General features: G+C 44.1%; 1 protein-coding gene across 2 annotated transcripts; it reads left to right on the top strand.

Annotated features, from left to right (window-relative positions):
- Positions 1–3435: 3435 nt before the first annotated feature.
- mfn1b (mitofusin 1b) lies at positions 3436–16564 on the top strand. 2 transcript variants are annotated; one of them, XM_023843650.2, is made up of 18 exons: positions 3436–3585; positions 4581–4712; positions 4801–4936; positions 6013–6175; positions 6961–7085; positions 8575–8683; positions 9916–10023; positions 10527–10680; positions 10947–11014; positions 12201–12322; positions 12603–12729; positions 12857–12961; positions 13281–13383; positions 13501–13727; positions 13815–13970; positions 14144–14340; positions 14451–14585; positions 15929–16564. In XM_023843650.2, exons 2-18 carry the CDS (start codon positions 4598–4600, stop codon positions 15996–15998), a joined length of 2220 nt encoding a protein of 739 aa, XP_023699418.1. In that variant the 5' UTR covers positions 3436–3585; positions 4581–4597; the 3' UTR covers positions 15999–16564. The 2 variants fall into 2 exon arrangements, with proteins under 2 accessions (XP_023699418.1, XP_023699420.1); XM_023843652.2 differs by having other exon boundaries at positions 3529–3569.
- Positions 16565–16865: the final 301 nt, after the last annotated feature.

Genomic DNA, 16865 nt, shown 5'->3' with positions numbered 1-16865 from the left:
CAAATGAATTTTACGGAAAAACGGACAGTTCAGACGCAAAAACTTTGATACTGCAGTGTCTATGTTTCCATGTGGAAAAACAGCTTCTTAACCATTTCCATAATTTCTGCCATTGTAGTGCATTTGTGAGCCTTCAGGTGTCTATAGTACCTCCACCTCTGCGTTCTCTGACCTGGACATAAGTTTTTCCTTTTTTCTCAAATAATCCTAACTGAAAACTGCGTTCCGTTTTAATGGCATTGTAATTTCCATGTAGTTTCTTTGCTGTAAGTTTTTCCCGCAGAGATTGTGCAGCTTTTGAAATTTCTCCAGTGTCCTGAACTTCAGTCTTGCAGTACTGACGAACAGCGATACGGTCCCCTAGTCTGGTTATGTATCTTGAAAGCTCCAAATCAGTCATTCCATTCACTGCCGAACAGTCAATCTGCAAAATAAGAACCTCTTACTACTCAGAGGAAAAAAACAATGGTAGAACAATTAGTCACAATTAGTGAGACAGTGTAGGGCGGCACAGTGGGTAGCATTGCTACCAGTTGGACCGGAACAATCCTGACTTCAGGCTTTGCATTCCGGTGTCCCAAGAAATATCAAATATAACAATATGTCCTGGTTTTAACAGGCTGCCCATCTAACAAACTGTGATATTATAGAGCAAACATAATTCAGTTGGCATAGAGTCAAACCTCCAATTGCACAAAAGTAAAGCAACACCTTTATGTTTCAGACAGTGGTCAATCACAATTAAAATGCAATGGCTTTGTAAAACAAAACAATAATGCACTATTTACTGTTTATGCACTATTAAATACACAGTTTTGTTCATGAATGCAGTGTATTAAATGCACTGAGATGTTGACTGGAGCATCAGAAATGTTTAATATACATATAATTACATTTTACACATGTGGAGAGACCTGTTATATATGCATATGTGTTTATTTGTGAAAACGTTTTTTCCCTTTGTCTGATCCCTGTGTAATGATAATGAGACAAAGCAGGCATTCAACAAATGAGGACAGGAATTATGTGTGGACATGCTACACAAGTGTCTCTGGGATTTGAAGTGGTCAGATTTGGATTTTTAAAGGCGCAGTTATAATTGTAGCGCCTTTAAAAGTGCGGGACACTGCTCACTTATATACGTGGAGTAAGTAATTATATTAATAAAGTATGAAGATTTACGAAACGTTTGCTTAACGTTAATGGTGAGATACTCTGAGTGTGGTACGTATTATGAAGATAAGCAATTAAACAGAGCAGACCAAATATAGTGTTGACCATTGTACAAGAGAAAAATAAATGTTCCTGGGATTCACTCTCATTATCACAGAAAGAACATAAATCTTCCAAGTCGTCTAAATTAAACCTCATTTTAAAAATTTGTTTACATGGGTAAATGTCATCAATCGTTTTAAAGTTAACTTCTTTCATTTTGGGTAACAGAGGAAAGGACAAATATATAGATCTAACTTTGATAATTTCAGTCTTTGAAAATTTTGTAGATAATACTCTTCTTTTAACTGGAGTAGGAAAACATTCTTTTGTCATTTCAGATCTTAATATATATATTCTATTATTACATGTACTATCTCAAAAGTTATAATTGTCAATTAATAAATTAGCATATACAGGTATTACTAATGAATACTGTATTTCCTTCCTTATCCATGAAATGGACAATAGCCCGGATTCCTTTCTCCCTCCACTCTTTATATAATAAGGAATCAGAATCAGAATCACTTTATTTCACCAAGTATGCATAACATACAAGGAATTTGTCGTGGTGTGGGCACACGTGATTGAGAAATACATAAAAACAAAGTTAAGAGGTAAACAAATATACCTATATGTCACGTTCAGCTCCGAACGCTCCTCGTGTGTGCCACGCCCCCTCATTACCTCATGTCCAACCCTGATTGTTCTCACCTGTTGCCTGTTCCGTTTACCTAGTATCTTGTATTTAGTCCACGTCTCCAGTAGTTTTCCCCAGATCTGTCATCGCCAATTCCCATGTGTGAGTTTCCGTCTTGTTCGTTTCCCAATAAAACCCCGTTTTGTCTGTCAACCTGGCTGCTCTCGCCTCTCTCACCGGCTCGTCAACTCGCATCGTGACACCTATACATATACATATGTACAGTATATACATATACATATTGTTAAACAGATTCATATGCACACATACATACACATGTACATACATGCATACATGATTTACCCTTACGTAAAATGTATCTATTATTCCATATAATAGCTGTGTGTGGGGTGAAGTTCTATTTGTAGAGCATTTTCCAGTACAGTAACACCTAGCTGTCTGTGATAATCAGATAACTTAAGTGGTAATTTAAGGGGGTCAAAACCACATATCATAAGAAACCTAATACGACCAACCCTGTTAAACAGATAAGTAGGCTAGGTAAACTGAACCAAATACAATGTTCATTTAAAAAAAAAAAATGCAACCATCGTAACTTATAGTACCATTCATCACTTCAAAATCAATTACATTCAAACCACCATCTCCTACTGGTTTTATAATATTGAAGTATATTCATGGATAATATAATTACGTGAAATAGTATCACGTTTTAACGTGATACGGTTTCACGTTATAACGTGATGTTATACAAAAATAAGTCATAGATTACAACGCAAAAAGCCTGGACATACTAATAATAGTGATACTACCATTATTGATGCGAATAATACTAATAATAGTTCTAAAGGTCTTGCATTTTTTTCTGTATTACACACGTACATTACTGCAGCCTAAAATTTTTATTTAGGTGCTGCCGCATAACAATCGAGATGCGTGTAAACATAGGTTGGAATGAAGTGGCAGGTGAGAATCAGAACCAGAATCTTTTATTTACCAAGTACAGAGAAATAAAAGAAATTTCTTTTGGCGTAGGTGGTTTTATGACTTAAGCAAAAATCTAAATGTAAAAATATAAACGCAGTAATTACAATAAAGCAAAAAATATATTAATAAATGTTTTTTGTTTTGAGATTACCAAAGGGTTTCTGCTTCAGGTTACAGGGATAGGGTACAGTCCTAACAAAAATAAATGGGTTTAAAAAAAAAAAACCTTATATATAGAAGAACATTCATTCCCTACAATGTGGCCTGCGATGAAATGGCACGTCGTTTACGGTGTTACACTGCCTCGTGCTACCGGGCGTAGGCTTCAGTCCCACCCCACCGCTCTGTCCAGGATAAACAGAAAGCATATAAATGGATGGATGGTTCCTAACATTTTTATATGTGTAACTTTAGTGCTACTGGCGCGGAGACCGTAAATCCACGAATCGGAATGGTAGGGCGATGGCCTTCTGCGGCTTCTCATTGGATCTCATCAACCAATCATTCGCTTCATCCTTTGCTCCAGGATAGTCAGGCGACTTGGCCATGGTGACCGACAGTTACCCCTCGTAGGCGGTCACGTGGTAGCAGACGGCCAGTGATTCGCCCGAGAGAGCGAATGAGAGAAACGAAAGCGTTTTATCCAATAAGATTGCAGCTTTGCAGGTAACGTCACCCCTGTCTTTGGTATGGAGAGAGCGAAATAAATGTGAGCTAATATCCAGGTAAGGTTAATTGTTATTTTTCGTCGATTCGTATCAGTCTGGTCATGGTGGCGGCTCGTCCTTAGAGCGCTGCATTACAGGGGGTTTGGTCAGGCTACCGTTCCTGTCATTACACCGAAGACATGCTTAGGAACCCGGGGAATTAGGGCATGTGCTGAAACGTGGCTATGAAATCGTTCCTTCATAGTCACCCTTTTCACAGTGGGAAACTATGTCCTTTTTGTTTAATACCGATTAAACTTAATATCAAGATTTACTTGAACCATTGTCTTGCGTGTAGCAAAACCATCTAGCTTACGAGAAAATAAGCCACTATGTAACACGACGTTTTCCGATGCACAAAACAAACACTGCTGTCATAACAGTATGAACATGGCTGCATGTACGTTTATAATCGATATATGAGCTGAATGGTATGCTGTAGTATATTGATTAACTACGCAGTGTTGATGTATCTAGAGAAAAAGCAAAGCAGAGTTAGGTAATCCTGGCTTTCTGACTCAGCCTCAAGTTCCTGCGACTTGGTGATAAAAAGCGGCGCGGCGCCGTGTCTCTGGGTGACCTTAAAGTCCTGTCCTGTCAGTATTTAAATGAGAGCGAAAAGCCACGGAGTATTTGTAGAAAATATAACAGAAGTAAATGTTACTGAGGTACATTACGTATAACGTTATTTACTTTTTATTTTACTAGTCATGTATGCACTTTCAGGGGTTTAGGGTTTTAATGTTTACAAGTAGGGAAAAACAATCTGTAAAATTATTGATGATACACTTTGATGACATTATTGGTTTAATTGGATTGTGTAAAATGTTGGTGAATACATATTGAGTTCAATCAAATTATATATTTTTTAAAATTAAAGATGTTTGTAGTTGCAAATTTTATTCGAATTGAATTGAATTGAAATAGGTTCATTTTTGTCTTTAAAGTTACACTTTTCAGATTTTTTTCAGTCAACACATGTTAAAAGCACATTTCCCTTGATATGTCTGCAGTGCGTTAAACAGCGATCATGGACCAGAAGGACTTTTCACCACTCAAGCACTTCGTGTTGGCAAAGAAGAAGATCGGCACCATTTTTGAGAACATTCTTGCCTATGTGAGAGAAGGCTCTGGGTTCGTCGAGGGTGAGTGAATGTGGGCTGTTGGCTAAGCGGTATGAGAAAGTGCCTTGTTTCTGCTTTGGCTGAGCCCTTCTCTGCTTGGTTGTTTTAGAAACGTGTCTGAATGAGGGCCTGGAGCAGATAGCCAGTGAGGCCCAGCAGGCAGAGATACAGGACTATGCCAGGAGGCTGGAGGTCATCAGAGAGGTGCTGGCTCGCAGGCACATGAAGGTGGCCTTCTTTGGCAGGTGAAACCTTTTATATTTTTTTTGCCTTTGGGCGCAGTATGTATATATTACGTATTACTGTATGTATGTATGTGTGGTATACATTTTAGTGAAAATGATGGCGCTCGTGTGAGAGGGCAGGACTGGGGGTTCAAAAAGTGCCCCCCTTCTGCACCTCATTCTCCAAAACTGACGATTATGCAAAATTTGTCAAAAATTTGTCAAAATTTACCATAAGCCACTCCCCTCCATTCGAGCACCCGCCCCTGGAAAAGTCTGCGCATGGTATTAGACTATATTCAGTATTTTTGATAATTTTAATAAAAGCAAGTTCAGGCTTTGAGTAGGTCAGTTGAATTTAAATTGGGGGGAAAACAAAAGAGAATTAATTTAATTGTGCAGGAGGCTTTAGAGGTACAGTACATGCTTTTCAGGTGGAATTTAGATGTTTCTAATATGTTGTAGCAGGTGTCTGTTCTTAATTTTGTTGTAAACATTTTGAACTAACCGTATTTCACTGAAAGTTGTATTGCCACATGTGTGGAGTAGGGGATTATTTAGTAGTGGTGTGGTGTGTCACTCAACGAGTTAGTGCCCCGTGGACTTGCTCCTGGAACAGACTGAACCTGCATTCCCAATTGTGCATCACTTTGGATCAAAGCTTCTGGTAAATAAAGAAATGTATGTAAATACAAATACATTGGAGACCTTTACATTTAACTTGGCAGTAAGATAATATGTACACTGTGTGTGCAATCTGTTCATCCAGCTCGGTTTGTCTGTTGCTAGTGTGTAGATTGAGTCTGGCAGGATGATGTCAGCCATCCCCGAGTCTGGCGGGATGATGTCAGCCCTCCCCGAGTCTGGCGGGATGATGTCAGCCCTCCCCGATTCTGGCGGGATGATGTCAGCCCTCCCTGATTCTGGCGGGATGATGTCAGCCCTCCCCGATTCTGGCGGGATGATGTCAGCCCTCCCCGAGTCTGGCGGGATGATGTCAGCCCTCCCCGATTCTGGCGGGATGATGTCAGCCATCCCCGATTCTGGCGGGATGATGTCAGCCCTCCCTTCACGGTGTCCTGCTTTCATTCCCAAAGGACGAGCAACGGCAAGAGCACCGTGATCAATGCCATGCTGCGGGACCGGGTCCTGCCCAGCGGCATCGGGCACACCACCAACTGCTTCCTGAGTGTCGAGGGCACAGACGAGGACAAGGCCTACCTCAAGACCGAGGGCTCGGAGGAGGAGAAGAGTGTCAAGGTACAGCCCGCTCTGGGAGCTTCTGCTGCTTCATGGTGATCACTGATCTCGTAAAGAGGGTAAGGTGATGATGCACAGGGTAACTTTTCAGCGATGTTGCCGGGCAACTGCCAACCAGGTGAGAGACAAAGGGCAACTCGTCTGGATCTGGGTGATTGTGAAAAGTTGCCCACTGCTGATTACAATTTTTCAAATAGAAATTTGTTGCCCAATATCAATGTGAAAGTGATCAAGCAACATTGCCCATCAACATTGCTCAAAAAGTTGCCCTGTGTATCATCACCCTTAGACCTGAATATAGTGAATTATGGGTTCATGTGATCAGCTGTTCTCCCAGTGACAGCAGTTGTAAGTTATCTGCTTTGTCCCGTGACCAGCACTGAGCGTGAATTCTGTAGTCTGCTGACTGTGACTGCGAGGCCTGTCTGCTGAGGACAGGAGTTTCTGTCGGTGTGTGCTGAAGGATTCGACCAAAGTCTAAAGGGGTTTCAGTTCATTGCTTTCAGCTGAAAGGCTCCGTTGCAAGATCTTCCATGATATCAAAGACACCTGGATGCTGATTAACAACAAATCTGTTCTGCTGTAGTTAATTGTATCATTTCCAGTAAAAATTATATAAGCATACATTGCCATGTGCTGAAAGAACTATATATGCAGGAATAAATGACTGCCACAAATAAAACTGTGGAATTATAGTAAAATGCTGGTACAGAATGGGGTTTCCTACTGGGACTGTTGGCATTAGGTTCCTTTACATGGAAATGTGTCGCTTCTCTTGTTTGCAGACAGTGAACCAGCTTGCCCACGCTCTGCACATGGACGAGAGCCTGGACGCCGGCTGTCTGGTGAAGGTCTTCTGGCCCAAGACGAAGTGTGCCCTGCTGAGGGACGACCTGGTTCTCCTGGACAGGTACCGGACCGTCGAGCACGGGAACGGCGGTGGTGTGTGACCGTGGTGCTGCGTTTACAGTAAGACGAGAAAGTGAGAATCTGTGCGCCGAATTAGTATCTCCAGTTGATTGGGTAGCAGAGATTCAGCAACAAATCTGAGATCAGGCTCCACTCCGGATTTGCCAGAGAAAGTGATGGACTGAATATCTGTAAGGATCCAGTGGTGGATTTCACCTTTCTCACACACGACTGTGCTGCTAATTAAAGGCCGTTCTGGACATACCCAAGTCCTAAGAATGTGTGTATCATTCGTTCTTCCGTTTTTCAATATGAAACCAAAAGAAAAAAAAAAACGGAAAACCACTCGTATTTTCAGTTTTTGTTTCCAAAACCAAAACGGATAATGGCTCGTTTTCCGATTTCCCATTTTGTGCTCAAGTCAAAAATGGAACAAACGGATAACGAGCGCTCATGTCCAATTTTGTTTTTTTCATTTGATACAAACGCCGGGACCCGGAATGAATGTACTGTATTGAAAACTGGCAAACTTGCAAAGAAAGGTCGCATTTAATCAAAATGGAGAGTTTTGTGTTGTTCCTTCCTTTTGTCATATTTATTAGCTTATGCTTTCGATCTATAAATAATTGATCACTTTTGATCTAAGCGAAGTCATCTTCTTCTGTATCCTATGAGGTTCATTCAAGTTTGCTGACAAGTTACATTAGAATTAGTTCATTCTCTGCCCTATTGGGTGTGAGATCTTTCGGCTCAAAATCATAGTAAACAACTCTCAAACGAACAAAATTAAGATCTCATTAAACCATTAGCATGAAAAATAGTTTCTGTTAATGTTGAAATGTGAAAACATAAGGCTTTGAGCCGAAAGATCTCACACCCAATAGGGCAGAGAATTAACTAATTCTAATGTAACTTCACGGCGTTTGTATCAAATGAAAAAAACAAAATCAGACATGAGCGCTCGTTATCCGTTTGTTCCATTTTTGACTTGAGCACAAAATGGGAAATCGGAAAACGAGCCATTATCCGTTTTGGTTTTGGAAACAAAAACTGAAAATACGAGTGGTTTTCCGTTTTTTTTTGTTTTGGTTTCATATTGAAAAACGGATGAATGAATGATGCACGGATTATACACGGATTCCTAAGGCACCTTCCTGCACAATGTGTGTGTCCTCCAAAATGATTGCTGTCCCATATTCAGATTATGAATGTCATATGTCTGTAGTGCATCTGCTTTGTTGATCAGGCTGCTGGATGATGTGACTCAGAATGGCGTTAATGTTTATGGATGTATGAAGTGTTTGGAGATAACCAGCGGCACATTTTAATGTGCTAATGTTCTGTGGTTCCAGCTGACAGTGACGGCGGTTCCTTTCCATGGGTATCCCTGAGCTAGCCCGGTGTCTGTGCGTCTCCGTAGGGCCTGTGACTCTGCGTGTTCCGTAACCACGGTAGCCAATTCAATCACATCAGGTGATCTTGCCCCACAGCCCGGGGACCGATGTGACGACGCAGCTGGACAGCTGGATCGAGAAGTTCTGCCTGGATGCTGATGTTTTTGTGCTGGTGGCGAACTCTGAGTCCACGCTGATGAACACGGTGAGTAGTGCGGCAGACAGGAGTCGGCACAGGCCCTGGGGTGGCTTGTGGTTCAGAGGGTTAGGACACTAGAAGGTCGCATGTTCAGATCCCAGGGTTGGGAGAGTGATGTCACCACTGCGCCCCTAAGCGGGGTCCATAACCCCCATTTGCGCCAGGGGCTGATGCTGCTCTCAACAAAAACTCTATTGCTTTTGGTAAAAGCATCTGATAAATAAAAAAGATTGAAATGTGTTCTGTGACGCGGCAAATCTTGTGTGCAAACTGTAACTGGCTCAGTGCAGTGTCTGTGGCTGTGTTGTTGTGTCGCGTTCTCACTTTCACCTGACTTAACTCATGCCACACGGCGGTTCTAATATTACATGGGTGACTGGTGCCGCGTTCCATCCTGGTTCGGCGAGTTCAGCCAGCTGCTAAAAATGGACCTTCAGCACACCAGCCACTGTGTGTCTATTTAACTTGCAGCCTTTTAGTTCTTGAGAAAGGGGAGAGAAAAATAAACAAATCTGGGATCTGTTGTCTCGCGGCTTCCTGGGAGTGGGCCGGCTCTGTTTATGGCGGCTGAAACACGCGCGGCACCCAGGTGACTGCCAGGCCTCTTAAAGGGGATCAGAGTAACGTGAACGCTGTCCTGGCCTCTTAAAGGGGCCGCGCAGGATCAGAGTAACGTGAACGCTGTCCTGGCCTCTTAAAGGGGCCGCGCAGGATCAGAGTAACGTGAACGCTGTCCTGGCCTCTTAAAGGGGCCGCGCAGGATCAGAGTAACGTGAACGCTGTCCTGGCCTCTTAAAGGGGCCGCGCAGGATCAGAGTAACGTGAACGCTGTCCTGGCCTCTTAAAGGGGCCGCGCAGGATCAGAGTAACGTGAACGCTGTCCTGGCCTCTTAAAGGGGCCGCGCAGGATCAGAGTAACGTGAACGCTGTCCTGGCCTCTTAAAGGGGCCACGCAGGATCAGAGTATCGTGAACGCTGTCCTGCTCTCTCGCGTGTCGGAGCCAGTCCAGGCTGCTGTGCTTACGGCTGCCCTCCCCAGCTGTCTTCCTGTGGCAGCAGCCGCTGACTTTCCAGTGCGACGGCTTGATGACCTTTTCAGTGCTGCATAGAAATAGCCGGAACCCCCTCGTGCAAATGGATCTCTGACTGGAGTGTGTCCGCTGCACACGGACGCCTTCGCCTCTTAGTGACGTGCGTTCTGTTTGTCTGTCTGTCTGTCTGTTTGTCTCTATAAATAGGAGAAGCACTTCTTCCACAAGGTGAACAGTCGTCTTTCGAAGCCGAACATCTTCATCTTAAACAACCGGTGGGACGCGTCGGCGGCGGAGCCGGAGTACATGGAGGATGTGAGTGTGCAGTTGGTGGTGAACTGCGTGTGCACAGAGCTTTTAGAAGCAGAAGCCGCCAAAATTGCTGCACTCCTCCCCCCCCCCCCCCATGGTTGTGGCTGTTCTTTTTTTTTTCTTCTTCTTCCACTTTCTGTTGCTGTCGTTGTTATTAGGTTCCATTTAGTCAGTGTTGACTCCTGGTAACCTGACACTCCTCCTGCCTTCTCTCTGGGACTGCAGGCTTCCCAGTGCCATGATCACTGACGTGATTATTGAATCCATCCAGCTTGTTGCTGGTTCTTCATCTAAAACAAACAATAATCCCACCATATTCTATAGAAACCTATATTTTTTCCATGGGTTATTCTGTCATACTGAATGATTAGTGGCTTCTTCTGGCTGTAATACACTGCATTTGCAGTGCAGAAAGAGGCATGGCTTCGTGAGTGTGTCCTCTGTAAGGGCACGTCTTGGTACACGCGTGCTGTGTGAGTATAACGGGCAGCCCGCTGCCCCCACAGGTGCGCAAGCAGCACACGGACCGCTGCGTCAGCTTCCTGGTGGAGGAGCTCGGCGTGGTCGACCGCCAGCAGGCTCCCAACCACATCTTCTTCGTGTCCGCTAAAGAGGTGCTCAGCTCCCGCATGCAGCGGGCCCAGGGCATGCCGGAGACGGGTAAGGGCGCGGGGTTCTGGGCAATCTCAGGCCGCTTTGGCTGCGAGCTTCAGGCATGTTGACTTTGTCTCGCTGCCAAAACAAACGCTGCTTCAACTGACCTAACGGGACCTTTGTATGTTGGTTTAGCTGTATTTGCTCAACATACTCACCTAAATGGATAGACGGCTGATGAACATTAATGAATGGGTGATTGAGGAGGCATATTTGCACACACTATCATATAGCCCCTCCCCCCATTCATAGTGCTGCCGTGTCCCTTACAGGTGGGGCTTTAGCTGAGGGATTCCAGGACCGGCTGAAGGAGTTCCAGAACTTTGAGAGGACGTTTGAGGCAAGTACAGCCATGGATAACGGAAGAGGGTGTGTCTCTTATTGCAGTCCAGAGGATTATGGACGGTTTTGGGGAGGTATTTAGTGTCAGCCATGCGTTTCTGATGCTGTGGAGTGTTTTCGAAAAGCGTCCATAGGTAAATGTTTCCTCTATCCAGCAAGTTTGACAAGTTCTATTGCTGTTTTATTTGCATAAATTTTAACAATGTGTGGTTACATTTGATTAACAAACAAACCATTATATTAGCTCACCGTATGAGCAATGATTTTAGTTATTCCACTGAAACAGAAATCCAATTGGCCGAGGTGATTGTTGGCTCACAGGCGTCATCTCCCATAATCCTCTGCTCCCTCTCAGTCTCTGTGGTCAGTCTAACCCTGGCAGTGTCTCTGAGTCTCTCTCTTGGCCAGACTTCCACATCCAGCCGGTGTGCCTTCTTCAGCCAATCTGTGTCTTCATTGCTGAAGTCTAGATTTACTTGGGCGAGGGCTCTGTTCATCTTCCTCACCTCCTCTGTTCATCTTCCTCACCTCCTCTGTTCATCTTCCTCACCTCCTCTGTTCATCTTCCTTTCCTTTGTCTGTTGCCTCATTTTGTCTGTGTTTCTGTTTCTCCGTTGTGATTTATTTTTCCACCAGTTTCAGCCTGTACAGCGTCATTAATGTGCATTAAAAGAGGAAATGTTCATTTCATAATGGACTTTATGGAGAGGAGAAATACAGCAATTTATATGGTTCAACTGGAGATAATTGATAATAAATTGGATCAATTTAACCATAGCTGGCTGCCATGGAAACTTCAATGCCTATAAGCAACGGTTATGTATTTTATTAGTATTTGAGTCCCATCATTAATAACAGAGTATTAATATTGATAATATAACAGGTGAGACTGCATAGTTTATCAGTTTTGTGTATTTTTAATTTCTCATAATTTTTGTAACCAAATGCACACATTACTGTGAAGTTCAGGGGCCTTTGGGATCCAGCTACTGATCTGCCGCAGTTTTTCCTTTGCGTTCTTAATTTATGTCACGGTCATCATTTAACCTCTGTATTGGTTTCTGCATCTTTTTTAACAAAGAAACCGTGTGAGTCTTGCTCTGCGGCAGGTCGGCAGCTGGCCCGGCTCCGGCCCGGTTCTGGCCCGGCAGACTCCGTCACAGTAATGCGTTATGGCCTCGCAGGAGTGTATCTCGCAGTCAGCAGTGAAAACAAAGTTTGAGCAGCACACGATCACGGCAAAGCAGATCACTGAGACCGTCAAGGACATCATGGACTCCATCAACATCGTGTCTGCCGAGAAGAGGTAGGTCTCTCTCCGCGTGCGGCCGTCCTACAGAGATTCTCTGGCAGTCATTCCAGAGTGTTTATGACTGGGGTGGATCCACCAGCGGTTTCAGCCGAATTCACTTTCCTTGTGCCACAATGAAGTCTGTAGCATGATCTGCGGCTGCTGCTTTCATATCTTTCCGTCTTTATATCTCTGTGGATTCCGGTGATTTTCCTGACGTACAGGAAGCAAAGCTGTGATGAAGTGTTTGACGCTCAGGTGTTGATTGTTGTGCTGTGTTTATTGTATGTTCAAGAGTTCGTTCCCTAGAGGACAGGGAATATCACATTGACAGACTGGAGTTTGTCCGCCATCAGCTTAACCTGCTAACTGAGGACATTAAGAACAAGATTAAGGCAGTGACAGAGCAGGTGGAATCCAAGGTAAAGCGGGCGCAGATCTCAGGCTCAGTCGGTCTCAGCTACCTGTTCTATCTGTCTTGGTCTCCATTATGTATGTGCAGCATCCCTTCAGCTCCGGAGGTCAAACTGTCGGCCGTCTCTCCTCCAGGTTTCCAACGCCATGGCGGAAGAAATCTGCCGTTTGTCGGTCCTCATCAACGAGTTCAATTCCGATTTCCACTCCTCTCCACATGTGTTAAAACTCTATAAAACCGTGAGTCAGCCTGCCGCCACGTGACTGTTGTGCTGCTCTTTTGCCTTGAAGCCCCCTGGTGGCCGTGTTTGTCATCAGCAGGAAAAACCCCAAATGACTTGGTCGCTCAGTGCTTGACATCTGACACTAATCGGTCTTGTGTGTGTAAAATTGTGCAGTACTTTGATTAGTATTTTGACCTTTTGAGGTATGGAAAGATACGTAAATGTTTCTGTGTAGTGCCTTGTCTCTTGGGTCGGAGCTTACGCTCAGTGCCCAGAAGATGTCTGATCTAGCTGCATTATTGATTATGGTGCCATATGATGCTCTGTAACACAAGGACCTGCTGAAACATGTGGAGGAAGGCATGGGAAAGAACCTCTCCTACCGCTGCTCCAGTGCGGTCAACGCTTCTCTTCAGTCCTCCCAGAAAGAAATGATAGGTACGTCTGCGAGATGTCCACTAAAGTACGAGTTCTTGTTTTTCAGATTCTTTAGAATTATCCTCAAAATGTAATAAGAGGAATGTCCTGCTGACCCTTCTGTTATGTTGCGTTCAGAGTGTTTGCAGCCTCTGCTGCCCTCTGCTGTCCAGGCTGAGCTGCACCGGCTCATCCCTTGCCGAAAGTTTGACCTCAGCTACGACCTCAACTGCGCCACCCTCTGCTCGGACTTCCAGGAGAACATTGAGTTTCAGTTCTCCCTGGGCTGGACGGCCCTTGTGCAGCGCTTTCTCGGACCGGCCAACGCGAAACGTGCTCTGATGTTAGTGGACCAGAACTTCCAGGTGTGCCTTTGTTCCCTATTATGAATGCAATGAGTCTTGTAGACAACGTCAAGAAGACTTACCTTTTTGGTCTCGTAACATCTGTAGATTCCTCGATCGCTGGCTGCTACCCCATCCGCCCCACTGGGTCCCCAGACGCAGGACAGAGCTATGTCCCAGGAGGATCTGATGTTGTCTGTAACTACCGGTCTGGCTTCCCTGTCCTCCCGCGCTTCTATGAGCGTGATCATCATTGGAGGAGTGGTGGGTACAGAAACAGGCCAGGGTCGGAACGCCCATTTGAGGATTAGTTCCGTTTGTGTCATAAAAGGAATATTAATGATATCAAAGTTACACAGAATGCAGAAGATTGGATTTTGTTGGTTTGAAGTGGACTTGAAGGAGTTTTATACTCTCTCTCCGTTGTTTTGGGGCAGGTTTGGCGCACGGTTGGGTGGAGGCTGATTGCCCTGTCCTTGAGTCTTTACGGGCTGCTCTACGTCTACGAGAAGCTGACGTGGACCACCAAAGCCAAAGAGAGGGCACTCAAGCGGCAGTTTGTGGAGTACGCCACAGAGAAGCTGCAGATGATCGTCAGCTTCACCAGCGCTAACTGTAGCCACCAGGTCCAGCAGTGAGTGCTGCCACCTAGTGGACATCAGCATGCCGCGTTTCAGCACGGGTGGTGTCCTTATGTGCTTCTTCTTGGTGTAAGGTGACCGTTTGCTTTTCGTCGCTGTGCAGGGAGATGGCCACCACCTTCGCGCAGCTGTGTCAGCAGGTGGACCTGACCCAGAAGGAGCTAGAAGGGGAGATCAGCAGACTGAACAGGAAGATCGAGCAGCTGGAGACCGTGCAGAGCCACTCCAAGACCCTCAGGTAGAGCTGACCTCTGGAACATGCCTTTGAAGAAAAGAATTTACTTTTTAAATCCTTGTGAATTGCAGATTTTCACATTTAATCACACGGAAACTGCTTTCATTGCCTTCTCTAGTTACATGTCAACTAGAAAATATATTTCCCCTGGAAGGGCTGGGAGATAAAGTGATATATTGACTTGCCATCATATAAAATTTAAATAAGAAAATGAGAAACGCCAATACTGTCGATAAATGGACAACCGATGCCCAGCAAACACGTAGCCAGGTTGATTGAGTTGGAGTAACACGCAACATAGATTTCAATTTGCAGTTTTATCACCTTTTTTCATGGTATGAATCTGTTTAAGGGTAATTTTTAGGGAATTTTAAGCAAAAATGTAACCTTTAAATAATTTTCACCATACAGCTCGAGTTATCAATATCAACCGATATGGAAAAAATCGTTGTGATAAAATAATTTGCCATATAGCCCAGCCCTGTTCCACAGGATGAGTTTTCCTAAAATTAACCAACAAAACTGCTACAAGGGGTATTTCTCAATACCAAGAACGCAAAGATCGTACTCGTGGTCTTGGCAAGGCCGGTCTTACTAACTTGCCTCCCAAGAATGAACGTGGGGAGCAATGATTCATGAGATTGTTCTCGTTTGGTGAGGATGCAACCGGCATTTCCTTGATATTTTGGACGGGGCAAGAAAAACATCCGGGGATCTTTACCATCCCTCTGTACTTCTGTTCTTAGTATTGGAGCTGGTCTCTGGCAATGGAAGACGATGTCAAACGGGGACACAAGTACAGTCAAATACGCATATTGAGAAACAGCCATTTTGTTGTCTGCGTTTCTTTAAATTTAATCCTCACTTGATTGATTCGTTTATCCTAATTTTAATACAGGTTTTAATCTATTTCTTTAACATTAAAATGTCACAACATAGATATAACCATTAAGTAGCCAGTGTGTGTTCTGTTTGGATTATACCTTGATTTACACCCTGATGTCTCTTGGCATTGTGGCCGTGATCCTAGTTGAGTAATTTTTGAAAAATTGAAAGAACTTCGATTTAAACATATAGGCCAGTTTGTCATCGTGGGTCAGTCTGTTCAGTGTTTAACTCCGTAAACCATCTAGCACTGCTGGATAAAGGCCCACTTTAAAATGCACGCCAGAACTTCAGAACCATGCAGTGGGGTTAATGTAGGAGGATAGGAAGCCAGACAATTCAGTTCAATTCAATTTATTCACATTATTTTAACAGAGTTGTACCAAAGCGCTTTACATGGATGTGTTGCGATACATAAAACATCGTTAGACACAGAGCGCTGAAGGCTGTTCGTGTTTCAGACACAAGGCTTCAAAGCTGGAGAAACAGCTTGAGAGCTTCACGGAGGAATATCTGCAGCCCCAGCACTAAGGCCTGGGCGACCCCCACGCCACGGACCCCTCCCTCTCCACTCAAACCCCCTTCTCCTGTGTGCGTTGGTTTGCCTTTCCCACTCTTAGTAAGCATTTCAAGTATGGCAGCCCAATGGGTAACAGAGAATCACCTGTGAATCATGCAGAAGTATTAAAGAATGACTGTACTGCTGCAACATGACACCATACCCAGTATCTTCAGCTGTATTGAGCTATAGACCCATCGGCACGGAGGAGCTGTGAGGCGGGCCTGTGGACGGTACTGCCATTAGGACCCGTTCTGGAGGCTCAGCCTCCTGCTGGACCTCTTAAGTTTTGCAATTGACTTGAACAGTGTCCTGGTTATGTGGTGAAACACACATCTCGGCAGTGATTTCTGGTGAAATGGAGGGGTGCATTAACACATTTGTATTTGTTATCCTGTGGCGATTTCTACAAAATCTGGGTGGGGGGGGTATTACGATTTGTACAGTTCAGTCGTTTCTATATTTTTGAAGTATGTACACTGTAGTTACCTCATTATTTATGATTCGGGGAAAAAAGCAATAAAGTTGTTTCAAGTTTCTTCTGCTGCAGATTTGTTTGTTTCCTGAGATGATAAACATCTGTTTTTAAATGACCTCTGTGTGAAAGGGACTGTTACAATTCATCACAATGACAACTTGGCAGTCTTGGTTAAAAGATTTTATTGGTTACAATGTCAAGTAATGGCAACATCAGTATATCGAGCCACTGTACAAATACAAAAAAAAAATCTGGCGTGAAAAAGACTATAAAAGTTATTTCATAGTAAGTGATTAATTTCACACAATAGCACTGTTAGAAACTCACGGCCCACATGGTCCCTGGTCCTGCCTGGCTCAAC

Source organism: Paramormyrops kingsleyae, chromosome 15 (assembly GCF_048594095.1).
Source record: "Paramormyrops kingsleyae isolate MSU_618 chromosome 15, PKINGS_0.4, whole genome shotgun sequence".
Lineage (NCBI taxonomy): Eukaryota > Metazoa > Chordata > Actinopteri > Osteoglossiformes > Mormyridae > Paramormyrops > Paramormyrops kingsleyae.
This window is presented reverse-complemented; position numbering and strand designations above follow the sequence as displayed.

Bases quoted from the DNA above. Each gene is read 5' to 3' on its own strand.
- mfn1b (XM_023843650.2), top strand. From the start codon at position 4,598: ATGGACCAGAAGGACTTTTCACCACTCAAGCACTTCGTGTTGGCAAAG. The intron at 11,015-12,200 runs GCAAGTACAGCC...ATGGCCTCGCAG, and splicing joins ACTTTGAGAGGACGTTTGAG to GAGTGTATCTCGCAGTCAGC. The intron at 12,323-12,602 runs GTAGGTCTCTCT...TGTATGTTCAAG, and splicing joins ATCGTGTCTGCCGAGAAGAG to AGTTCGTTCCCTAGAGGACA.